At 39.8% G+C, this 27,056-nt stretch overlaps 2 protein-coding genes across 6 annotated transcripts in view; one reads left to right on the forward strand and one right to left on the reverse strand.

The window, feature by feature from the left end:
- myo7aa (myosin VIIAa) overlaps positions 1–22,097 on the forward strand; it is a 60,862-nt gene extending 38,765 nt beyond the window's left edge. Inside the window, 22 exon segments of the mRNA XM_029446884.1 lie at positions 301–420; positions 1,217–1,390; positions 2,220–2,447; positions 3,014–3,181; positions 4,015–4,132; positions 5,206–5,332; positions 5,767–5,936; positions 6,261–6,328; positions 6,330–6,452; positions 7,263–7,387; positions 7,996–8,153; positions 8,963–9,116; positions 10,558–10,713; positions 10,946–11,051; positions 11,141–11,254; positions 11,627–11,714; positions 12,081–12,187; positions 12,469–12,654; positions 13,101–13,217; positions 13,458–13,541; positions 14,105–14,224; positions 17,766–22,097. Coding sequence (XP_029302744.1) covers positions 301–420; positions 1,217–1,390; positions 2,220–2,447; positions 3,014–3,181; positions 4,015–4,132; positions 5,206–5,332; positions 5,767–5,936; positions 6,261–6,328; positions 6,330–6,452; positions 7,263–7,387; positions 7,996–8,153; positions 8,963–9,116; positions 10,558–10,713; positions 10,946–11,051; positions 11,141–11,254; positions 11,627–11,714; positions 12,081–12,187; positions 12,469–12,654; positions 13,101–13,217; positions 13,458–13,541; positions 14,105–14,224; positions 17,766–17,858 — 2,904 coding nt within the window. The 3' untranslated portion in view covers positions 17,859–22,097.
- A 1,246-nt stretch (positions 22,098–23,343) lies between these two features.
- gdpd4a (glycerophosphodiester phosphodiesterase domain containing 4a) overlaps positions 23,344–27,056 on the reverse strand; it is a 42,878-nt gene continuing 39,165 nt past the window's right edge. For 4 of the 5 annotated variants that reach the window (XR_003833306.1, XM_029446758.1, XM_029446761.1 and 1 more), the window contains one exon: positions 23,344–26,697. Coding sequence is in view for 3 of the 5 variants with exons in the window: in XM_029446758.1 (XP_029302618.1) it covers positions 26,591–26,697 (107 nt within the window). In the remaining 2 variants the exon portion in view is untranslated. The remainder of the gene's footprint in view (positions 26,698–27,056) is intronic. The other variant, XM_029446760.1, reaches the window with a different exon arrangement.

The raw sequence follows: 27,056 nt of genomic DNA on the forward strand, positions 1-27,056 counted from the left end.
TTTTTTGGCATCATCTTAAATTGACAGCTGCAGTAAAGATTACTTAGCTCTACTAGCATGATACTTCTGTAACAAATACTCTGTTACTGAAGAAGGAGCATGAAGCCATTATTATAGCTAAATTGGTGGAATGGAGATTATTGTGGCGTATGTGCATCCTTCACGATAAGAATGTGTATGCATATTTCTATTTTTGCTCTCTTGATGCTACATCAGGAATTTACTTTTTTTTGTTTTGTTGTTTGCTGTTTGTATGTGTGTCATTTACACATTTCTTTTGTTTTGTATCTCTACCTACAGTACCTGAGGAACTTCATCAGCAGCGGGCCGCCGGGTTACGCTCCATACTGTGAAGAGAGGCTGAGACGAACATTTGTCAACGGGACGAGAACACAACCTCCGTCCTGGTTGGAGCTGCAGGTACACACACACACACACACACACACACACACACACACACACACACACACACACACACACACACACACACACACACACACACACACTCACACAATTTGGCCCAGGTACCTTTTTTTTCAGTCTTTTTCTCAGAATGCTTCAGAGTTATAAATCCTCACAGTGTTCTTAGAAATCCACACCTGCACAGTTACATAACTATAATCATGTTTATAGTTGTAGATACATCCAGAGTACAACTCTCCAATCACTGTCTGTCAGTACCAGCCTCACACAGAACACATCTGACATTTTGGCTGATTACAGCAGAAATGTGGCTTTATGGTTTTTAATTATTGGACCAAGCCCATGCTCTACTATATTTACAGATAGTCAAATATCATATAAAAAAAAGTGTTCAGGTGAAATTTCAGCAGTGGGAAACATTAGTGGAGTCGATGAGTACTGGGCGTGACAGTCTGAGAGAAAAGCACAACATATGCATTATAGTATAAATGCTGGCTAGTTCTGCATATACATAAACAATGTGAGTCACAAAAGATGACAATAACAAAAACCTAGCAGACCATAAAAAGCATTTATTACGATTAAAATGAACAGTAAATACTGTGTCACTCATAAGTCCTGACGGAGGAACAGTTAATGTGACGGTGAGAGCAGAACTCAGTGATCGGTTGGTAACACACTGTCAGGAGGTCACTGCTGTAGTCTAGGTCGAGGCCGTGAAGTGATTTGAAATCGATTGTTTATCTTAAAGCAGCAGGTTTTTAACGGCTGAAGTTCCTAAATCTATATCCAGGCCACCAAGTCGAAGAAGCCCATCATGCTGCCGGTGACGTTCATGGACGGCACAACAAAAACACTGCTGACAGACTCGGCCACCACAGCCATGGAGCTCTGCAGCGCCCTGTCCGACAAAATCAACCTGCAGGACCGATTCGGGTTCTCGCTCTACATCGCACTGTTTGACAAGGTGGGCGCACACACTCAAGGGTTATCATGGCCACGGCCAAGTGTCAAAATTAAAGCCCCCCTCCTGTCAAAAATGTGTTTTGCTTGTTGTCACGCAGAGTTTGTTTTCACATTCATCCACTGAAGGAGCAAATGAGTTTTTCTGAGTTCACCTTAATCTCAGTAAAAGACTTGGATATACGAGATGATTTTGAGACATCACAACTAGTTTAGAGGTTCAATATGCACCTTACATCTCCTCCACAGTTACTCATCATCAGCCAGGAGGAAGTCTTTTGCTATTAACATCAAAGACATAGCAATAAATAGCATAAATGCAATGTTACAAGACAAGTGAAAATGATTTTAAATGACCACAGACACAGAATACTTAATAGAATCACATAAAATGCAGTTAACAACAATATCAGATTGCTGGGTAATCCATGCAAAAGGATTAAATGTCCATAAATAACATGATAGGGAAGAAAAGCTGACGTTAGACTCATGTGATAACCTCAATTGTTATTCTAGGTTCAACAGTAAAACTTTATAAATTAAAAATATTTACATTAATAAATATTCTGGATTTGTTTTTCAATGAGGTCAGCTCGAGAATTGTTAACTAAGTAATGGAACTTTTTTTATTATTCTGTATTTAATGTGTCTTAAAACGTGTCTTTAACTTTGAAGCGGTTCTTTAACCTTAACCTATTTCAAACCTTAAACCTAAAACAAACATGTGATCCTCAAACAGCCTGCCACACGTGTCTGTATTTAGCACTAGTGAAACAAAATTAAAAAACAATCGTTGTAGTAACGAGAGAGTAACGTATCTTCTCCCCCTTCAGGTCTCCTCTCTAGGCAGCGGGAACGACCATGTGATGGACGCCGTGTCGCAGTGCGAGCAGTATGCGAAGGAGCAGGGAGCCCAGGAGAGGAACGCCCCCTGGAGGCTGTTCTTCAGGAAGGAGATCTTCACGCCCTGGCACAGCCCCGTCGACGACCAGGTCGCCACCAACCTCATCTACCAACAAACTGTCAGGGGCGTTAAGTTTGGAGAGTACCGCTGCGACAGGGTGCGTCTTTCTTCTTTCCGTTCTTTATTTTAAAGGAATAGTTTGACTCTTGCGAAGACTTAGATTAGGAGATTGATACCACTCTCATGTTTGTACGCTAAGTGTGAAGCTAGAGCCAGCAGCCAGTTAGCTTAGCATAAAGACTGGACACAGAAGGACACAGCTAGCCGGGCTCTGTCCGTAGCTCACAGACATGAGAGGAGTCATCTAACTCTCGAAAGAGAACAAATGAGAGTATTTCCCAAAATGTTGAATTATTCCTTAAAATGGTTTGTCAGAATATAAACTAGGGATTAGGAGAAGACGTCTTCACTTTGTCAAGAAATGTTTAAGTGTCTAGTTGACTCCATCACTTTGAAATATTATCATTTTTTATTTGTTAAAAAAGGCACCTTGAATATATGATGAAACAACATCTCTCAAAGTATAGATATACACAACATAATAAACGTCATGCACAAGATAATAGTGCCCTACACATCTTAGGTACTGAAATATAACTTCTCTTAACTTGTCTGCTTCTCTTTACCTACATTTCCCTTCCTTTGCATGTTTTGCGTCCCCAGGATGACCTGGCAGAACTGGCCTCTCAGCAGTATTACGTTGACTACGGTTCAGAGATCCTTCTGGAGCGCCTGCTGAGCCTCATCCCCTCCTACATCCCTGACAGAGAGATCAGCACCTCCAGGACGGTGGAGAAATGGGCTCATTTAATCATGGCTGCACACAAAAAGGTACAAAGTCTGTCCTCCCAGGGAGTTTATCTTAAAGGGAATCTGCAGGTTTTAGCCACGTGGAGGTATAGGGATGGTCTGTGGGTCCAGTACTTTGACTCAGTCTTAAATAAATCAGAAATTATTGGATGGATTACCTTAAAATGTTAGACATTCATGGTCCTCAGAGGAAGAATCCTCCTGACTTTGGTGATCCTTTATCTTTTCCTCTAGAGCCACCAGCAGCTTGACATTTTGGGTTCCCAGTGAATTGTATGCTAACACGCTAAACTAAGATGGAACACGGGGAACACTTGACCTGCTTCTCTACACAGAGCAGTTAGCGGTGCGGCTGTAGTCTTATTAGAGAGGAAATACATCTTTGTCCATGGCTGAGTTGGTTCAGTCAATTTTTTGGCTCTGACTTAGATTTTTATTGGATGAGATGAAAAGGCGAGAAAGGTAGAGGCTAATGTAATGAAGCCTGGCATGGTATACTATCTGAAAAAGGAATTCACTAATACGGAGTAATCTAGTTAATCATGAGCAGCCGAGCGTGAGAAACTTCATACTTTTAATTCAGAGTCCGATATAATTGTGTGATGTATCGCAAAAAAGAACAAATAAATAAAATCCAACATTAACACCAATTAATTCCATTCAGCTTGTCATCTAGACTAGAGTAAGAAATCAATTTTGCGCTGAACAGTTTTTGAAAGCAGTTGGTTTGCAGTCATATTGAGGATGAAAACAATGGACTGCACCATCTGCAACAGAGACACCTCAGAGTTTCTTTATTTCTCTTTCTTTTCACACATTAAAATAATGAAACATCTTTCTATCGGTCTGCTCAGGGCATCTACACCCAGAAGAGGTTTGACCCTCAGAAGGTGAAGGAGGAAGTGGTGGACTTCGCTCGCCACAAATGGCCTCTGCTTTTCTCTCGCTTCTATGAAGCCTTCAAGTTCTCAGGTGAGAATCTACGACCCCTTGTACACCTGCACACCTACAGACACAACATAAGGAATTACTTACACACACACACACACACACACACACACACACACACACACACACACACACACACACACACACACACACACACCACACACACACACACACACACACACACATACACACCACACACTATTCCAATGTAAAAACATCATGTTCAAGACCACAAATTATAGCACTCAAAAGCAATCATATTTAATCGTATTCACAACAATTGCAGAGGAGCAGTCGTTGGCTTTGAAATTCTTAGATTTCAGGCTCCCTCCAACAATACTCAAAGGAAAATCCCCCAAATAAAATGACAAAATAAATAGTGCAGAAGTTAAACTATAGGTATAACATCTATAAAATATATATATATATATATATACTAGATAGAGAAAGGAGAGGAAAGAGAGATAGAAGAGAGAGAGATAGAATAGAGAGAGAGAGAGAGATAGATAGAAAGAAGAAAGAGATAGAGATAGAGAGAGAGATATAGATGGATATATGATAAATAAAAATAGAGATAGAGAAAGAGAGAGAGAGAGAGAGAGAGAGAGAGAGAGAGAAGAGAGAAAGAGTAGAGATAGATAGAGAGAGAAATAGAGAGATAGATAGAGAGATCGGAGAGATAGAGATAGAGAAAGAGATATATATAAAGAATTATATAGAAATATAGATATATAAAATATAATAGATAATAGATAGATATATATAAATATAGATATATATAGAGAAAATATATATATATATATATATATCTAATATATCTATATATATATATATAAATATATATACTATATATATATATATATATATATATATATATATATATATATATATATATATATATACACACACACACAGTGTATATATACAGAGATTGGAGCCACCTCTGCTGTCCATCTCTCTGCTGTCCATCTTTCTGCTGTCCATGTATCCGCGATTATATTTGCAGTTATTCAAAACTATGGGACCGTAAAGTACCGAATCTGTGAAAGTGAACGCTTCAGGTGTGAAACTTTCTTCTTCTGCTCTCTGCCGCTCAGGTCCCAGTCTGCCCAAAAACGACCTGATCGTCGCCGTCAACTGGACCGGGGTTTACTTTGTAGACGAGCAGGAGCAGGTCCTCCTCGAGCTCTCCTTCCCAGAAATCAATGCAGTTTCCAGCAGCAGGTGAGGCATGATGGGAGCTGTAGTCACTCAACAGTTAAAGTCCTCCTTTGGAAACCCTTTCCTGTCCTTTATTTCATTCCTCCTTCATCCAATTCCTTCTTCCCACATTTCTCTTTCTCTGTTATTTGCTTGTTTCCATTCCTTCATGTTTTGTAGCACTCTTCTTCCCCATTTTTCTCTCCTCTTTCAACTACAAAAGCATTAGTCATTTTAGCATTTGTCGAATAAAGACATTTGTTTGTTTTCATTCAAGCCTTTTACAGCTTGTGAGATGACGTTGTTATAAAACTGCAAAGTCAGTTTCATACAGAAAGTCGACATTTGTTTTATTTCACCATGATGTCAAAGTCTCTTTAACCTTATATAATATATATATATATATATGTATATCTCAATCAACGTATTTTGTCATTCAATTTGGGGACTTCTTTCAGGGGAGGAAAGTTACAGAGTCAGAGTTTCACTTTGGCAACCATCAAAGGAGAAGAGTACACCTTCACCTCCAACAATGCAGAGGACATCCGCGACCTGGTGGTGACCTTCCTGGAAGGCCTGAGGAAGAGGTCCAAGTTTGTGGTCGCACTGCAGGACAACCCCAACCCCAGTAAGTCCTGAATAGGCCTGGTGACATCTTTATTTTTGTCCGTAAAGTTTAGTTCTGGTTCAGATTTCTTCAGATAAAAAGACAAGGTTAATCTAAACAAAAATTCAATGCATGTAAAAGCAGAGCACTCGCTGCACACACACACACACACACACACACACACACACACACACACACACACACACACACACACACACACACACACACACACACACACACACTGCCCCGCACATCGACGCAGCTCATACTTTACATACAGTAGGTAAAATGTAAATGGCAGTTAATCTCACCTTAGTAAGAACTGTGTTTTTTTCCCCCCACAAGCTGGGGAGGAGTCCACATTCCTGAGCTTCCTGAAGGGAGACCTCATCCTGTTGGACCAGGACACCGGCTGAACAGGTACTCAACTCTGGTTGGGCACACGGTGTTAACGGACGAACCAATCAGAAAGGAGATTTCCCAGCTGACTGCGTCTATGTCCTGCCCACCATGACCCGACCGCAGCAAGAAATAGTGGTGAGAGAAAAACACATCTAAGAGCTTTTATGACAAGAACTTCTGTCGTCAGAAGGAAACTTATTTTTGACTCGAGTAAAATGTAGTTTTAGAACCACTTCAGCAAAAAGCCAAAAATACCTGTTCATTAGTTCATTAGTTTGCCATTATCTTCTTAAAAGATATAAGGACAAATATCAAAAACAACTGAATCCAAAGAAACACTTTAAAGTAAAGGATCAACATTGTAGGTACAATTACAATTATACTAAGAAGGAGTAAAAACAAAGTAAAAAGAAAAGAAAAAGGAAACACATACCTATTTACTGCATCTTTATAGAATTTGTACACCTAATTTTAATGCTAATTGACATATTTTGATTACTTTATCTATTAAATTAGCCAACACACTTTAAAATGACACACTGTAGTCACTTGAAAGGAAGTTGACTGTTAGAATTTGACTTCAATACAAATAGAGAATTGCATTTCCTTATGTTAACATGTTAACAGAAGGGAATTAGACCTACATTTCTATCTGGGCTGTGATATCAAAGATTTCTCTGCACCGGATGAAGAACAAAGAGAGACGAAGAGCTTACATGCTCAAAACTTTGTCCTTTTTTTCCGTAATAAAATAGAAATATTAACAAGAGTGTTGTGAGTCCTTCGCCGGCAACAACCTCATTTTGTTGCCTTATTTTGCACACTGAAACGTCAGCATGTTAACGCACAACATCTGGCTCTTCCTTTTGTTTGAAGACACCTAAAGTTACTTTCAGTAAATCGGTCCGTCAAATGAATGTAATCTGATATAATCCAACCAATCAGGCACTGGTAACCATGACACCGGACCAGCGACAGGAGTCGGTTCGTGTTTCGCAGCTCGTCCTGCCGGAGAGCGATGACAGGATGAAACCCTACACACTGGAGGAGTTCTCCTATGACTACTTCAGGTACACACACACATACTAGGATTCTAAACAAAAGTACATCTGTGGACGATCTGTTTTAGATTTAGGGATTGTTCTTGCTGATTTTCAGTGTGAAAGTGTCCTGTTTCACCACAGGCAGATTCCCCTCACTCACTAAGGAGGGCATGGGAATAAAATCAATGAATCAATACATACAAACTGCTGTCAGTCAGCATGGTGACGGCAGGTTAGCCAGCCGCTGTCCACTCAGCTCCCCAGGAGCTGCTGCTGACAGAGGCTGAGACGGAGTCAGCATGGATTGGATGACAGAACGCTTAAAACGCCGCTCACATCTTGCCTACGTCTCACTTCCAATGGGGATTCCCAGTTAGGCTGACAGATCTCCAACATACCATCTCACATCACAGCAAAAAGTGAATAGTAGCCCTCTTACACCTCCCTCCTGTACGACCATATGGTTTTAACTATGAGTATATTTCACCTCTATTTGTAAAGACACATTTCCATTTTTCTGATCTCACCTGACCTCACTGATCTGCCCTCACTGACATCCTTTTTGATCGACAAATTAGATGTTGATCAACAAGCAGTCATGTCAACATGTCATAAATGTAACTTGCTTTTTCCAGGCCTCCTCCCAAACACACCCTGAGCAGGGTGATGGTCACTAAGAATCGTGGGAAGGACAAGATGTGGAGCTGCACCAGAGAGCCACTGAAGCAGCCGCTGCTGAAGAAGGTCGTCAACCACGAGGAGCTGGCGCAGGACGCCTGCATGTCCTTCATATATATCCTTTAAAACAGCCGATGTGATGCAGTTCAAGACTGACTATGTTGACCATTTCAACATTGTCTGCAGCCTGTCTCACGCAGCCACTTCAACTTACTCATTCTCCTCTGAGGCATCTGGCTTCACTTAACCTAAAATTGCCAAACCCGGGATAACTGCTCTAACCTTAACCCCAACAACACTGGTTACCTAATGTACTCTGTTAACCCTGTGTTTATCAATTCAGTTATGAGCTTGCGCATGTGAAAGAGGCGGGTTTGTAACAAACAGCAAATGCAACATACACAGATCCAGAGCAGCATAATTAATGATATACTGTATGACGTATTCACTGCAGGGAATAAAACAAAACATATATACTTTATGGCAAGAGACTGTAACATTGTAAATTGCATAATTTGATATTGCTATGTTACATAATGCTTACATATATTTTTCTAAGACAAAGTTACAGAAAGCACAGTACTATAATATAAAAAGCAGCAACATAAGAAAATAATACGGAAACCAAATACCCAAAGTATACATTTTTTAGTTTTTTATTTACCTATAATGTTGAACAAAACCTGTTCCTTCTCCTCTGCTCACCATGCAACCCCACGTTCAGAAACCCGTCACCCTGATTTTCAACCTAAATGTTAACTTGAACTTTCATACATGTATTATCACAGATATTATTTTTCTCAATGTTGATCAATATTATTTCATTTAAATACACACTGACTGTCTCACATCCAGATTTTCATGTCCATTCTACATTTGTGCTAAAGCGATACAGGTTGTTTTGTTCCTTGACGTTTGTCCCACCTTTGATGAAGTACATGGGAGACTACCCGTCCAAACGGACGCGCTCCGTCAACGAATTGACAGATCAGATCTTTGAAGGAGCACTGAAGGCCGAACCTCTGAAAGACGAGATCTACTGTCAGATCATCAAACAGCTCACTGACAACCACGTCAAGTGTGTAAACTGGCGCCTTAATCAGTGCACTTCAATATGAATGATAATGTCCTGCTGCTAATTCAAAGTTCACACATTATTGAGAGTTGTGTCTCTACTACCTCTACTGAGGAATAATGTAGTACAACCCAAACCCAATATTATTATATATTCTTTAAATTACTCTTTTGAATGCAAAATCGCAAATATATAAGCTTCGTACAACACTGTGCAGTTTTTGGATAATTGAAAAGATATTATCATGGTAAACATCTTTCCAAATCTTTCCACAAAAATGTAATATTTTGCCATAAAAAAGCCATAATATCCAAAGTATTATGGAAAGATGCTATGTCCAAGAAACACAATGATAAGGTAACTCACATTTAAACGTATTTTATAGTATGTATATCATATTTTTTTAAACATATATATATATAAAATATGTTTATGTTATCATTTTAGAATCTATACCAATTACAAAGAGGAACCAAGCACAGAATGATGAGGATGTTTGTTGCATTCAGTGCACATTAACAGTCATCATTAATGACTGTTAATGTCATTAATGATGCAGACATCAGGGAGGCAAACTCGCTCAATATCTTCAAAAGTAAACTAAAAACATATCTTTTTACTTTAGCCTTTTAATAGTGATATTTTATATATTTTACCATAACACGTTTTAGTTTAATTTGCGGGTTTGAAGAAATGGTTTTATCATCATTTAAAGTACGGAAAGGAGAAGGGGAAACAAGGGTGGATATTTGACAGAGATATTTCATACTTCTCACAGCTGAGCAGAGGAGTAGTTAAATATAGAAGTCCTTTGATCTCAGAGATATTTGACAAAGGTATTTCGTACGAGTCACAGCAGAGAAGACTAGTAGTCAGGTATTGCCTTAGACTGATAAGGTTAAACCAGCGTGTTTAATAACGGTTTTATCTGGACTTTACCATAAACGAAATCTGGGACTCACAGTGACGATTGTGCTTTAACTTACTTTGTACAACGGGGACAAAGGGAAGTAAAGTATCGACCAGAGAAGTCTAAAAGTTTAACACAACTCTAACAATTGGGGAAACCATAACGCGTTATCTGCTATTTTAATTCTGCTATTTTATACTATTTTAATTCTGCTATTTTTATAATGGTACTTCAGACTAATTTACATCATCACTGTGATTATTGTACTGTAAATGCTCTTATTCTGTCTAATCTTGTACTAATTGTTATGTTTCTGCTGTGAAGCACTTTGGGCTGCAATTCTTGTATGAACGGTGCTATACAAATAAAGCTTATTATTATTATTATTATTATTATTATTATTATTATTATTATTATTATTATTATTATTATTATTATTATTATTATTATTATTATTATTATTATCATTATCATTATCATGTGGCTGCAGTGGTACAGCAGGCAGAAGCTGAACCTGATTTTGTGCCGCTGCAGGTACAGTGAGGAGAAAGGCTGGGAGCTGCTGTGGTTGTGTACTGGTCTGTTTCCTCCAAGTAACATGCTGCTGCCGCACATCCAGCGCTTCCTCCAGTCCAAGAAACACCACCCGCTCTCTGGAGACTGCATGCAGAGGCTGCACAAAGCTCTACGGTAAAACTGAACACTTTACTTTGTTTGAAGTGATTATTGGTGTTATACCTATATACTATACAGGAAGTGATGGAACATAACTAAGAACGTTTATTCAAGCGCTGTACTTAAGTACCATTTTGAGTATCTGAGTATTTCCATTGTATTCTACTTTCTACTTCCACTCCCGTACATTTTGGAAGCCAATACTGTACTGGACTGAAGTTTTGTTGACTTGTTGTCATGATAATAGTAACGGATCCAGGAAGTACCCCCCCCATCTGGTGGAAGTGGAGGCCATCCAACATAAGACAACTCAGATCTTCCACAAAGTTTACTTCCCTGACGATACAGACGAGGTAAGACAGACAAACATGAATATACATTTCCAACTGTCAACAAGAAAGTCGTCTGAAAATTTAGATTGTTTTTTGTCTGAAACCTGCAGGCATTTGAGGTGGAGTCCAGCACCAAAGCCAAGGATTTCTGCCAGAACATTTCAACCAGACTGCTGCTCAAATCTCCTGAAGGCTTCAGCCTCTTCGTCAAGATCTCAGACAAGGTCAGAGGTCATGGAGTGTTTCTCAGTAGTTCAGAAGCAGAACAAAATGAGACTTAATGTGGCATTATAAGTCTGTATATTATTTATCTTATCCTTAACTGTTTTAAGGTGTTTTTGTGTCTTCTTTGTTCAATGTTTTTGACCTCCTTTTATGAAGCATCCCTGACCCAGCACTTAAAAAAAAAGCAATACAAAGTTTATATATAATATAATTCATATTTTAAGGATACACAGGGTTTTTTGGATCTTCCTGATGTATCAATTGTGTGTGTGTGTGTGTGTGTGTGTGTGTGTGTGTGTGTGTGTGTGTGTGTGTGTGTGTGTGTGTGTGTGTGTGTGTGTGTGTGTGTGTGTGTGTGTGTGTGTCTGCAGGTGATCAGTGTGCCAGAGGGAGATTTCTTCTTTGACTTTGTCAGACATTTGACTGACTGGATCAAGAAATCTAGACCAGCTAAAGAAGGTTGGTACCTTTGTTAAAGTAAGTCTCCATTAATCATACCTGACCACATTTAAAATTGAAATGTTTATTCATGCCACAGTAGCACAGGTACTTATGCTGTAGGTAATGCTTGTTACTTGCCCAGTCAGTCTGCTGTGATGATATACTCTGACAATGGGGTGATTGTTCAAGTGGAGAGACGCCATCTTCACTCGCTGTTATTATTTATTCAGGCTTAAAATGAACAAACTGCAGAGTCTACTGCATTGTGACCTTAATGATGGAGACTGAACAAACCTGAACCCTAAAAACGTATAAAACTAACATTACGCTAGAGTTTTAAAGTTTAACCCACTTATATTTCACCCATTTCTCTCCCACCTTCAGGAATCGTTCCCTCTCTGACTTATCAGGTGTTTTTCATGAAGAAGTTGTGGACCAATACAGTTCCAGGGAAGGACTCCTTTGCTGACTCCATCTTTCACTACTACCAGGTCGGTCTTCGAGGAAGAGAAAATACTTTTTCTTATGAACTTTTACGCATAAACGCTCTCATACACTTTAATTACTCTTTGTTTCACTGACACACAGTGTCATCAAAGATTGTTTTTATGTTAAATTCAACAAACTTATTGACTGCTATTTCTGATCTTTTTGGCAATTTGCTTCCAACAAATTTTAAATAATTTTAATTTAGATTTTACTCATACTAGAACTGTACCTTCTGTGTAAATAATGACTACACTTGTTCTCCTCATTGTCTACTTTTATTTAGGAGCTGCCTAAGTACCTCCGTGGCTACCATAAGTGTTCACGAGAAGAGGTTTTCCAAATAGCAGCTCTCATCTATCGTGTGAAGTTTGAAGATGACAAATCCCACTTTCCTACAATTCCCAAGATGCTTCGGGAGCTGGTTCCCCAGGATCTAATTCGCCAGATGTCCCCGGATGACTGGAAAAGGGTAAACTTGCAAAACTCCAATGACAAAACTGTCTTTTAAATCAACTTTTTCCTTTACCTCTCTGTATACTAGTCAAATATGTGTCATTTTGTAAATATTTTATATATTATGATCGAATATCTTATAAAGGACAGAAAAGTAAAATAGTTGTTACTCAAGTCATTTGTTAAAGAAGGTATATATAGGGATTATAGTAGGGAACCAGGGCTTATCTTTAGGGTCACTAATGAAATAATCTGACCTGTCAATGTTTAAATCCTGTAAACTAGATGTTTACGCTAGACAATTTACCTTTACCTTTGAGATACTGAAGCCATTTGCTGTATTTGTATCCACTGTATGTAAAAAATTGTGTGTGTGTGTGTGTGTGTGTGTGTGTGTGTGTGTGTGTGTGTGTGTGTGTGTGTGTGTGTGTGTGTGTGTGTGTGTGTGTGTGTGTATTACAGTCAGTGGTTGCATACTTCAACAAGCACGCCGGTAAATCAAGAGAAGAAGCCAAACTGATGTTCCTAAAGATCATCTACAAATGGCCAACCTTTGGCTCCGCCTTCTTTGAGGTCAAGGTAAACATAACTCTTCTGTCACTTCCTGTCTGTAGCTCTCACTGACCTTTGTCTAACCGGACCCTCCCCACTCCGTGACAGAGTGAACTCCGTTTGTAGTCACACTGACAGCTGAATGACACACCCCTTATTAGTCAAAGACAGGTCCTTATAATTAACATAAAAAATGACAAGATATGATAGATGATCAATATATATTTAAACGTCAGAACAACATTAATCTCTGTCTTTTGTCTTTAGCAAACCACAGAGCCCAACTTCCCAGAGATCCTGCTGATCGCCATCAACAAGCATGGAGTCAGTCTCATCGACCCGAAGACGAAGGTTTGTGTTTGTATCGAAATATGTATTATAATTCTCAGTTTGGACTTTGTGTTTACCATGTGCATGTTGATCAGCATTCACTTGTAGGGGGTTTGGGTTTGTTTTTTTTTGTTACCTGTACTTTATTTCTTTATTTATTAACCGCTTGAAGGGGAACACCACTTAAATTAAGAATTCCAATGTTATTTCCATGGTCAAGGGTATTATTAGTATTATTATTAGTAGTAGTATTTGTGAACAGGAGCTACTTTCTCTCAAAGCCAGATAAGTAAGTCTCAAACTTGTGATCAAGTATAAAGGCTGCAGCTATTCTGTAGATTTCCGTTGTCCGTTGTGGAACAGAAAATGTCCCCATATACTCAGAAGACTCCCCTGTGTGCTCTCAGTGTCATCTTTAACACATTTTACAACTCAGTCTATGGAGCCATTCCACTGGACTCTCTAAACCATAAGAATAACATGTATGCCATTTTAAAATGGTCGTAGTTCCCCTTTAAGTGTGCATCATCAGTCAGAGGCCCTGAAGGTAACTGAAGCTTACTCCTCTCTGTGCATTTGTGCAGGACATCCTGACCACTCACCCCTTCACCAAGATCTCCAACTGGAGCAGTGGAAACACCTACTTCCACATCACCATCGGCAACCTGGTCAGAGGAAGCAAACTGCTGTGTGAGACCTCGCTGGTAGGTGGCAGCAACACACACATGCACACACACACAGGTTTATAAAACATGCTTGTTTATGTTTAAATACATGAATTGCAGGCATTGTTTTTATTTTATCTTCAGACATTCACTCATATTCATATATGCAAAAATATGATTTTCCATTTACCCTATTGTCATACATCAAGATATCAATAAAAAAATCTAATGTAGAGGTCCAGTTACAGAATTCACTGACTATGACACTAAAATCGTTTTCTTGTCAGCTTTTAGGACACAGTTAAAAATAAATCAAATTTAATCTTTGCAACTGATCCAAATCACTAGGTGATTACACAAATTATGTTTCACTATTGTTAGCACTGCGAGCTAGGGTATTTGTGCTGCATTCATATGGTGTCCCGACTGGGAAAACTAATGATCACCCCCTCTAGTCGGAGCCCAACAGGAGCCGCACACCAATTCTGGAGAGCCTTCTCCAGCCCAGCTGTTCGCTCTGCTCGCCCTAATCTCGCTCTCGCTCTCTCTCTCTCTCTCTCTCTCTCTCTCTCTCTCTCTCTCTCTCTCTCTCTCTCTCTCTCTCTCTCTCTCTCTCTCTCTCTCTCTCTCTCTCTCTCTCTGTGTCTTGCTGGCTCCGTCCAGCTCCATGTCTCCAAAGTCCCAGTCTCTCCCTGGTCCCATCCTACTGTAAGAACAGAACCAGGACATCACCATGCTTTTATTGGGTGACCTGATTCTGTCCAGCTGTCTAATCTCCAGCTGAGCCACTCCCATCCCACCAGAGGGTGAAAAGAGCATCCCAGGATATAATAACGCAATCCCGCTGAGCTAGCTTCCGGCTAATGTACAGCACAGGGCGGTCGACGCCCACCACCTCCTGGGACAAACAGGCCCCCTGCCCGCTGTTTAAGGCATCGGTCTGCAAGACCAAAGGAAGAGTGAAGTTAGAAGAAAACAGAGGGCTCGCTTCACCCTCTCAAACGACAGCTGACACGGCTATGACCACTGGACCGGATCTGAGGCACCCTTTCGGGTCAGGTCGGTCAGGGGGCTGGTCAGCTCCAAAAACCCCGGAATGAACCGCTGGTAGTAGCCAGCCAGCCCCATAAACCTCCTGACCTCCTTTTTTGTCTTGGGCAGGCGGAAATGGCAAGTGGTACCCCAGATACCGTCCCTCCCTCCGCCCAACCGCACACTTCTTTGGGCTGTGAGCCCCGTGCTCCTCAGGGACTCGAGCACTGCCCCCACCTGCTGCATATGCTGCTCCCACGTCTCACTGTGGATGATATTCAAGTAGTCAAGTACTCAAACGGCACCTCCATTAATGGGAGAAGGCGCAAAGGCCCTTTTGGTGTGGCCGGCGGGTTAACCAGCTGACATTTGTGACATCATGCACACTACCGCGAGAATGCCCGGCCAATAAAATCGGGCCATGATGTGAAGTGTTTTGTCGTGCCCTAGATGATCGGCCATGGGGTTATAATGAGCCGCTTGGAAAATCATTTCCCGACGGCTGTTTTCCTCCCCCGTCTGTGTGTCACGGCTCACACGATACAACCTGTCCCTAATCACAGTAAAGTGTGGGGTAAGTAAGTGAGGCGTTCGGCTGCAGTAGGGAGCCATTAATACTCACAAACTGATTGAAAGCATGGTTTTGTCCCGAGACCGAACGCACGCGTGTGGATGGGGGTTTTGGGCTCCCCTCCTCCACCCTCCTCCTCCATGTCCCCACTAACACCTCTTCCGTGTCCCCACTCAACACCTCACGCAACACACATGTCCCTACCGCACGTAATCACACCCCCATAACTTTCTCCGCTAGCCTATTGAACCCCGGCCAATTTGTTCCCAGAATCGGGTGCGTAAGGCGAGAGCTAACTCCGTCCTTAACTCTATGTTATTTCCCTCTGAAAGAAATGGCGAGGGTCACCACCGGATACTTGTGGATATCTCCACGAACACACCTCACCCTTACCCACGATGCTTCTAGCAAAGCCCTGGGCCGAACCAAACGCTGGTGGATCATGGTTTGGGTACAACCGGTGTCCAACAGAGGCTGGTGTATACCCCCCTGTATACATACCAGTACACGGTATGTCCCTTCCGCACCGGGGGAGGAGTCTGGTAGTCCCGCAACCAACCAATTTTTTTCTCTCTCTCTCTCTCTCTCTCTCTATGTCCAGCTCCACGTCTCCGGAGTCTAATCAAATCAAATTTATTTATATAGCCCAATATCACAAATTATACATTTGTCTCAGTGGGTTTTACAGACTGTACAGGATACGACACCCTCTGTCCTTAGACCCTCGCATCGCACAAGGAAAAACTTCCTAAAAGAAACCCCATAATTAAAGGGGGAAAAATGGAAGAAACCTCAGGGAGAGCAACTGAGGAGGGGTCCCTCTCCCAGGACGGACAGACGTGCAATAGATGTCGTATGTACAGGATAAACAACATAGTACAAATACAACATTTGACAGAAAATGATGTTGTGTTGAAAAAGAGAAAGTATGGATGAATCCAGGAAAATGTCAAAAAGGCTTCCCGGTGTCCAGCAGGACCAGGTCAGCAGGCGCAGCCACGATTCCTGATCCTGACGGAAACTTTATCTGTGGCAACCTGCCACATGAGAGACAGAAACTCCGGGGATGATGCCCCGAATGATGAGTTAGTAACATACATTTACATAAATGCATACAGATAGAGAGGGAGAAGAAGAGAGGGAGGGGAGGAAAGAGGAAGAGAAGGAGGAGAGCAGGGAGGTGTCCCCCGGCAGTCTAAGCATATAGCAGCATAACTAGGGGCTGATCCAAGGCAAGCCTGAGCCAGCCCTAACTATAAGCTTATATATATACTATATATATATATAGTTGGCTAAAACCTCTGCATCAAGACTAGACTTTTTAAGAAGTGGTTTCATTACCGCTACTTTAAAGGATTGTGGTACGTAGCCAGATAATAGAGACAGGTTGATCATATTTAATAACAAGTTGTTAATTAAGGGTAAAACTTCTTTAAACAGTTTGGAATCGGGTCTAAAAGACAGGTTGATGGCTTAGACAAAGAGATTGTTGAAGTTAGTTGGTTAAGGTTGATTGGAGTAAAACAGTCTTGATATATTTCAGGAGTTACAGATGTTTTTGAAATTCCGGAGGTTGAAGTTAAGTCCCCGGATAAGCGGTAGACGATGGATGGATGAAAGTTAAGTCATTACCAATTGAGGGCAGGAGGAGATTAATTTTGTCTCTAATAATTATAATTTTATCGTTAAAAAAGCTCATGAAGTCGTCACTACTGAGAGATATAGGTCCCAGTCTCTCCCTGGTCCCAGCCTACTGCAGGAACAGAACCAGGTCATCACCATGCTTTTATTGTGTGACTCATTACCTGATTCTGTCCAGCTTTCTGATCTCCAGCTGAGCCACTCCCATCTCATCCCCAGCAGCCGACGCTGTCACCAACGAGTTTATGAGCTAAAAGAAAAAATATTATTAAACTGAAGATATCAGTTGTGAATTTTTAACGTGTGTGTGTGCGTGTATTTCCATTTCACCCGCAGGGCTACAAAATGGACGACCTGCTGACCTCCTACATCAGCCAGATGCTGACCACTATGAACAAGCAGCGCTCTGGGCGGGGCCACAGCAAGTGAACTTCTTACTGGCAGGAAGCCGCCGAGCTCATCCGGCTCTTGCGCCCTATTGGCCAGCACTGCAGCTGGGGGCGGACCTTTGCCCACCAGCTGTGGAGGATGAGCCGCAGTCCTTCTGCTAGCTCAGAAGGTTCAAAGCTTACCGGGGAAATTTCGTCTTCCAGCAGCGACGACCCCGGCGAAGGCCCCAGCAACTACCACCTCTACAACTATGATGAAGATGAGGATGAGCCGTCCAGCGAGGATGACTACCTCTGAACTCTCCGTCCAGCAGGTCAGGATTCAACAGTCAGACCTTCTTGTACAGAAATACATACTGCTGTCATGTTAACTTTATTTGGCTGATTCAGATTAAACTGATGAGACTCCGTAAAACACCTTTCATAAATGTTTACTGCCTGAATGTTTGAACATTTTAAGGACTTTGCTACCTAAAAGTACATCAGTAAACTAAGCTGTGATTAGATATTATACATTTATGAACTACAAGAGAGACTGGTGGACTACAGAAGCTAGGAAGCTCATCGACTCATAATGGAAGTACAGCTGCCTGACTCGCTTTTAAATATTACAGCCATGTCCCTTGTCTGTTATAGTTTGTTCATTGGATTAAATTCAAAGTGGCAGAAAAGAGAAAACCACCCGCACCACCTCGCTTCGTCCTCACAGCAGCCAGGAGGCTGAGTGTAGAAGCAGCCCCAGGGAACGGTGTAGCCTCAGTTAGCAGTTAGCTGCAGTTCAGCATCGGCAAACTCCCTGATGCTGCCGTTACAAGGTCCAGTAGCCGCTGTGACTGCTGGGCTGGTCTTGTTCTGGCTGAGCTCAAGTCTCCTCTGACTTCTCTCTTCCCCCGGCGGGCTGTTCTCCTTGCTGCGCTGCCACCGGGAAGACGAGACGAATATCCGGGTCGTTTTCTAGTTTCTGCCACTTTGGATTTAGTAACTAACTAACGTAATGTCACACAGACTACAGCCCCGGTTAACATCAGCGCTCAGTAAACACAGATGATCAGCTCCACCTGAAGATTATAAGACAGCAGATGTTTTCTGACCGGCTCTCACAGTTTCAGCAGTTTGGTCGACTGTTGGTATTCTTGTCCACTGACTGGCTGACAGGCTTTACACAGTAAATGTAAAACATAATATAAAGAATAAATAAAAATACAATAAATATGCCAAACTACTACAACACAAATATGAACATTAGAGATTGTATGGACCCAGTTTAGAGGTGAAATACTGCCCCTTATTTCTTTGGAGCAGGTGGCTCGGAATTACACATTGAACCTTTAATGTCAATAGATACGTGTACTTAATATTAATTATAGGCCCTATTTTCACTACTGGTTGTCCATCTTTATTTGACTTATATGATTGTGAAAAGGATATTAAATTAAATTATATGTGGTATTTAAAAAGTCTTACATTTAATTTGGCGAACACTGCAGAAGCCATCGCTAACCTCCAAGAGTTAGCATGCTAATGTTAGCCTTCAACTTAAAGGACAGCTTAGAAATTAAGGTAAGAGCACTCAACTCAGAATGTAAACATGTTTTATTTGGCAACTTGACCTTCCCTGTGGCACCATTCTGTGGATAGATGTTTTTTTTGTCTCACCACCAAAAAGGATTTAAAAATATCAAAGTTTTCATCCATACTATTGTGGTTTTGTTTCGTGTGTGTTTATTTAACATTTAATGTTCCTGTAGTGAGTATCACTACAGGAACTCACTTTAGTGAAGCTATAGACATTTAGTCTCGTTACTTTTTTGCCTAGTGCATCTTGAAATACTGACAAAGTCATAAAGTCATAAAGTTATGTTCTTTCTTAGATACAGTATTGGATGTAATTTTCTTGCAGAAAACAAGGTCAGAAACAGTTTTTCTTGTTCTTTCTTATTGTTGGTTTTAAGAGTTAATCTTTTCATCACTTTATTTGGGTTTAGAAAAACATTTATCTATTTCTCTGGCCTTGGAACCAAACAGTGTAAGTGAAGTGGCGTTAAGGGACCTGATCTCATGTATTTAAAACTGTGAAACACTACAAACAGACCTGTGGGGTGTTTTGGGTCCCAGACCATAGCTTTGCTATGTGTGGTCTATACTGTGTGACAGTTTACATTGGGGTTTTGTTTTTTAATACTTAATTCATGTAAATTAATTTATGTTTAAACCTCTTCTGTTTTGTTTAATGTTGTAGATTATTATCAGTTGTGTTTAGTTTTACATTTCATGCCTTAATCGTTTCTCTTTCTGTTGAGACTGCATTAACCAGCATTCCCGTGGAGTGCAGCTGCTGTTCTGATGGGGCTTTTATAACATTTCTGTAGTTTGACAAAAATAATCTTAACTCCAGGTCCACTTTGGTCCAGCTTTTCCACTTTGGTTTTCAGTATTAAACATTTGGTCATGTGATAATAGATATTCACATCCTACACAGATGTTAAGTATACAGTAGTATCCACTGATGAAAACCATGAGATGCAGCCAAAAAGCACTGGAAAAAGCTCGTAAGACTATGTTGTCTACTCTCACCCCTTTTTTATTGTTGTTCCAAATGTAATTTGTCTTAATAAGTTCTTTAGTTTGCAGATGCATTTATAACTAAAGGTTTAGAATATTTGTGTTAAAAAGGAATTTTCCACATCACACTTTTTTCAGCACAGTTGCCTAAAATTGTCCTATTTACTAAGAAACTTAAATGTCTAAGTGTAAGCAAGTCATTACACATAAAATGTACTTCACAGATCTCCCAAGACTGCCAGTGTAGTGCATTAAAACAACTTGAACTACTAAGAGAACACATACCTCCCTCACCGAGGCTGAGCTATAATATAAAATGTTTGAAATATTTTTCATCTGTATCTGGACCTGCGACAAAATACACAGTGTTGAACAATCATGAAATCAAATCAAAAAGTGCAGTAGCTCATGAGAAGAAGAAATCCTTAAAGATACTTCCTGGATCTTGATTGGGATCCTGGGTTGTTGTGTGAAAAGCTGCTCAGAGTGAAATGTAAGTTTAAAGTGAGTCACATTGTTTTGTCCTTTGGAGGGGTTAACTTTAGCTTCTTCATACAAAGCCTCCATTACATTTTCACACTACATGTCATTTAGCAGACGCTCTTATCCAGAGCGACTTACAGTGAACTAACTACAGCTCAGGGTTAAGTACATTGCTTCCTTGTTGTATTGGGAAGCCGTAGCACTAGACCACTAGACCACCACCACCACCCATTCCTACATTTCACTAAGGATGTTTTACTCATAAGTCAAACATCAGGATCATTGTTAAGATAACTTTTATACATTTGTCCTTTAAACATTTCTCACAGATTTCACACAAATAACTAACCTTTTGTTCAATAAGACACGCAGGGCAGGTCAGTTGTTTTCCCCAGAAGACAGAATATCTGCTGTAAAACTAGATAAACATTTTTTAATATTTGAAATACACTCACCCGGTGGCCTTACCTCCACTATGGTTGCATTAAAAACAGACATCCAGTTGTTTATTCTGTCGTGGCACAGATCTGATTTTTGCCTGGGTTTATTTCCTCGCTTTAACACTTTGTGGCACAGCTAAGCAAACATCTTACTGATCAATACATGACTATTGCATCGTCAAAGTCCAAAAGCAAATTCAGTTTAGCTTTGAAAAGATTAGCAAGTTATTATAAAATTATAAAATGTTAACTATAAAACTGATGTTATAAGTAACTCTTTAAATACAAACGTGTTAAGGCTTGAGAAGAAATGCCCGGACTTTTGCACGTTTGTCAAAAAGAGAAAAACATGTTACTTTGTGTTGATTAATAAAATAAAACAATCTGATCCGTGCCACAAGGGTCTAGACATTTTTCCTTATTATTTTCCTTCATTGTTTCGGGGAAACTCAGGCATGTTTGTGTGAAGGTGTTTCTTTTTATGTGTCATGTCTACTTGTTGATGTAACAAAGCCTTCATCCATTAACCTGCACTGGTTTTGTTGTGTCCGTATGATGAACAAATACACTGGTATTTTAACAGTGCCAACCATTTCATTTGATACCTTTATGTCCAGTTTGTTGTTTTTCTTTGTGGACTAATGCAAACTTGTGTTTTTGCCTGTTGCTTTTTAATTGTGTTATTGTCTATGATTGTGTAACCGGTCTCTTGACTTCCTGTAGTGTTTTCATGCTCTGTGTCATGTGTGCTTTCACTTTTGTATAAAACATTAAAGAAATGTGTTTTGACTTGACTGATACAAATTAATGAATCATTCATGTAGTTCACAATATATTTAACACAGACACTGATATATTGGCTTTTGTGTTATTTGTCACATTGTGGCTGAAACTAGTGTTGTGTTTAACAGGATACTGCAACATGTTTGTTCACTAGTATATCTTTATATGCTGACATATTGTTCAATGGTGGCTTTTGTTTTTTTAGCTAACTTGTGCTGTTGCTAGAACACTTGTCACAATATAGGACTGTATGCCATGTCTTTTTATTATTATAATATAGTATGTCATAAAAAACATAAAATCATAGCCTAGTAAGGTGTTTAAAAAAAATAATTTAAAGAAGTAATAGCATAGTATGCTATAAATAAATGATAGTATAGTGTAACAAGTCGTAATGAAAACATAGCCTAATAAAATGTCATAACAAATGTCTCCAAAGATTCCATAGTTTGGTGTGTGTGCGCCATAAAAGTGTCAAAAACGTCAGTAAAATAAATTCATAATGCAGCCGGTCATTAAAGATGTCACAAAAAATGTCATAGTATAGTATAAAATAAAAAAGTCATAGTGTGTTGAAGAACAGTTATTCTATAGCGTATCATAAAAAAAGTGATCAAATAGTATACCATAAACATGTCAGTCTATTAAAAATAGTAAAGCATGTCGTAAAAAGTCATCGTTTAATATGCCACAAAAGTCATACAAAAAAGAAATTACAGTATGCCATAAAAAATGTGACAAATATCAGCCATAAAAATACTATATGCCATAAAGGTATCCGTATAGTATGTCTAAGAAAATGTCTTAATGTAGTATGATGTAAAACAAAGTCATAGTATAGGATAAAGAAAATAATGTCACAAGAAAATGTCCTAGTATGCTGTATATGTCATACTTAGTATAGATATATTATAGCATGTCATTAAAAAAGTCATAGTATAATATGTGGAGCCAGTTCTACCAGTAGCATCATTTCTTTCCTGCTCAAGTTTGGTTTGGGTTTTATTTCCATTTCAGTACTTTTTTCTAATTATTTTTTCATCCCTATTTATTAATTATTATTATTCTAATTCTGAAAATATATTTGATTGTTGTTAATTTAATATATAATTGCTAGTAGAGATTTTGGAGATTTAATTAAAATAACTTAAATATTTTTACAGAATAATATATCACTAGAAAGTAGTTTTTTTGTGCCTTTATAAAGAACACTCTAAGCTATCTGTACAGGCATAAAGAAAAACCCCACAGACAATGTTACCAACAACCAAACCTCTCTTCTCATGTTTTAATACCAGATGACAGTAGCATTTACAATCAGAGAAAAGTTACAGTAAAAAATAAATTAAAAAAATGTTTCTATTAAATAAAATAAAAAATAGCCGTTCAGTACAGCACAAGATGTAAAATGCTACACAGATTTAATCATTTCAAAGAATAGCATCTGGAATATAATAACAACCATATTGTAATATGATTCCATTATATCTGAGGTTATTTCCCCTCAGCACCAAGTACTGCAGTTCATTGTTTAGATGTGGACTTTACATCATTTCTGATTTTAGTGATGTTCACAGTTGACTGCTTGCACTCATTTCAGTGTTTTAATTCAGAAGATCTAATTATTTTTATTTTTATTATTAAGCCACGCATTGCCTGAAAATGTCTCTTGCAGTGGGCATCTCTTCACGTTACTTGTTTGTACACATTTAAAGTAAAAGCATGACAACGGCCAATGTCTCAGTGTACAAGTCAATCACATGGTGCGCAGGTGTTAACAAGACCACAGCTTCCCAACAGGGCAAGATCCCCTTCCAGTATCAAGCAATGCATCCTAAATCACACCACTGAGGGAGCCACATCTAATACACAGCTTAGGCAGTGGAGTAAAATTCATAACTCTATTTAATAATTACTTTGTAAAAAATATATTTGTTTTAATCTACAGGCATCAAGACAGCAAAGCAGGTATGTTCCACCGATGATGGATGACTGCGATGAGATCATCAAACAAAGCCTTGCTCCCAGAAACAAGAAAATATGTTCATGCTGCAGGTTCTTTTGTTTACCAGTCTGGATGGCTGAGTCTTGTGAAAGCCATGTAATACATTAGACAGTGGGCAAGTGGATTGTACTGCAGTGGTTTGAGACATTTCTATGAATTTATAAGAGGTGCACTTCTCCTGCACTGAACTTCAGTTGGGTGCTCTGCCACTGCTATGAATCTTTCACCAGAGCTTGTTGTTATTGACCTCTGGAGTGCTACCTTTTTACCGGACCGTGTTTTGGGAAATCTAAAAGTTTCTATGGACGTTAGGATTCAACTGAGGACTTGCCACCACTTAAATAACTATAGGTAATCTCTTTACTGACACCATTTAAAACGATAGATCTTAGGTGGAGCATCAGACAAAAGTCGGATGAATCCAACACATGCAAGGCTCAAAATCTAACGGATATCCAAAGGAACTCCAGCACAGTGCTGCATCGTCACCAGACTCGCTCTCTGAAAATGAACGGTGCAAGGGTGGGAAACATAGTATTCAATAGAATAAATATGGCTGTATAGGGATTTCAGCCAAAATGCTTAGCATACTATATTCTCAATAGGAACACAAACACAGGTAAATTAAGTGCTACCCACTTATTCATATTACAATACAATAAGTACATTAAGTTGCTTTGTTGCACTTGCAGTCTTCGACAGTCATGTAACTGTAATGACTTAACTTTAGTTCTAGATCGTATAAACAATGTTTAGTATTTTTTCTGACTGAGTAATGAATTCAATGTCATTCAGAGGTTAATACAACTAGTGGAGAAACTTCAGCCAAACATTTATCTGACATGGCACCACCTCAGTCAGGCAGCAACAGTCCAACCTAGTACTAAACTTAAGTCTAATATTTATCAAGTCTAACAATGACTCAAAATGATAGATTAAATGCTAACTTGGGTAGAATCATGTGCATATGGATTCAGACTGCATGTTTAATGGCACTTACTGCAGCACATCCTGTTTCATCTCCATCACTGTGCAGCAAACTGGAAAAAAACCAGAAAATCAAGGCCTCTAACCTCGTGGATTTCACACCCGAAAAGTTGAGACACTTTGGATTTCAGATCTAAAATCAGTTTAAGTTAGGACATAGCACAGACTGACTCTAAAGTCATACTTCCAGAAAGTGTGCGTACATTTAAAGAAAAAGCAGATGCTGTGTTCACTGCCTCGTAAAAAGAGCATCACGATTTCTCAAAAGCATCTTTATCTTTATTCAGAGCAGCTGATTCTACATTTGGCACACATCTATAGCCAAACTGGGATAATCCCAGCCAGAACATTCCTCATATGCTTTTGAGAAACATGGCCCTGCTTAACAATACATTCACTTTAGTACAAAAGATAAATAGTAATTAACAATATCTTCTCCTCTGGGTTACATTCATTCCGTCAGTCCAACAGTGTACAGTTCATACACCGCTTCCAACAACTCACAGACAGAGATGAACATTTAAGACATGGTTTAAGGTTTGTTCTAATGCACCTGATGTCTGTACAGCTGGGGGGGAAACACGTGTAGCACCTTGTCCATAGATTCCACTTCATCACCGTCTCCTGCTCCAGCTTCTCTTCAACAAACGTTTGGTTTTTATCAACTAGAAATACGAGACGGAACGAGTGAAAGCGACTCATTTATTACTACAGCAGTATATATTCATTGGTTTCTTCTTTCTTTTGGGATGTTTAGTTTCTTGCGTTGTTGAGCTCAGCTGGTGGTGTTGAATGATGAAAGTGTTCTAAAGCATGGCAGCCTCTGGGCTCGTGTTCAACGGTCCTCACTGCCCGGGCTTTTTAATGGCATCTATGAGATTATAGAACGGACACCGGTGCTCCGGGCTCGTGTCCAGAGTCTCTGCTGCGTCCCTGATGGCAGATCAGTGAATGAGGTTTGGTTTAGCGGCCCGCAGACAGAGAGCATGAGAGAGGAAGTGCTGTCTCTTACTTTACCTGAACATGTTTCTTTGTTCTGTTCTTGGTCACTTTGTCCTGTTTTTGTCATATTTCCAAAAGAAAACCTTTTTCCTCTCAACTTTGATGAGGATGATGTACTTTAATGATTCTTCTAACTCTTGTTAGATATGTACCCATATGTTTGAATGCACTTATTGTAAGTCGCTTCTTTTATTTTATTTAAACACAATTTCTCCATCAGCTTCTTACTGTGTGGCGAGTTCCTACATGAACACACACTTTGGTGCTTTCAGGAGTGCTTTCTGCATTTATAGTATGGCACATGGTATAGAGCCGTTTGCCTACAGTATGTTACCAGCACTTCAAGAATGTATTTAATCCCATTTGACGGTTTCTTATTTAATCATGAATATTTAAGTTATCGACAAATACTTAAGATTGGAAACTACGTTTTCAGCACTATCTCTCTCATTTTTTCCATCTCTCTCTAGCTGTACCTTTCTCTCTTGCCTCTCTCTATCTCTCCCCCAGTCACTCCTCTGTGATGGTGGGCAGGTGAGGGGCACTGGGTGAACCCGGAGTGCTCCGTAGGTCAGGCCGGACATTGACGCTGGAGATGGACCACACGTCACTCAGCTCTGCGGGGGGGCAAAGGTCACACAGTTTAAAGTTTATACCTTCACATGTCAAGAAGCATTGTGGGTAATACAGAGGCCATACTGGAGAAGAGGCAATGGTGCACAAGAAACATATGAGGGCTGGGTAAGTGCAGGCAGGTACCCTGAGGTGATGCGAACATCGACAGAATACATTTATATGAACCAGGTGAAAGACAGCCGAGTATCTATAGATGCAATGATGGGATTAAAAAACCAACTACTGAGTTTGGTGCATGATGCAAAGACACATATACAGTAGTTCTCTAGTGGAGGTCATTGGTGGTCGTCACAGTATAGCCTCTTGCAGCACTACAATTAAAGAATGTTGCGACATTAAG

This window comes from Cottoperca gobio, chromosome 13 (genome assembly GCF_900634415.1).
Source record: "Cottoperca gobio chromosome 13, fCotGob3.1, whole genome shotgun sequence".
NCBI lineage: Eukaryota > Metazoa > Chordata > Actinopteri > Perciformes > Bovichtidae > Cottoperca > Cottoperca gobio.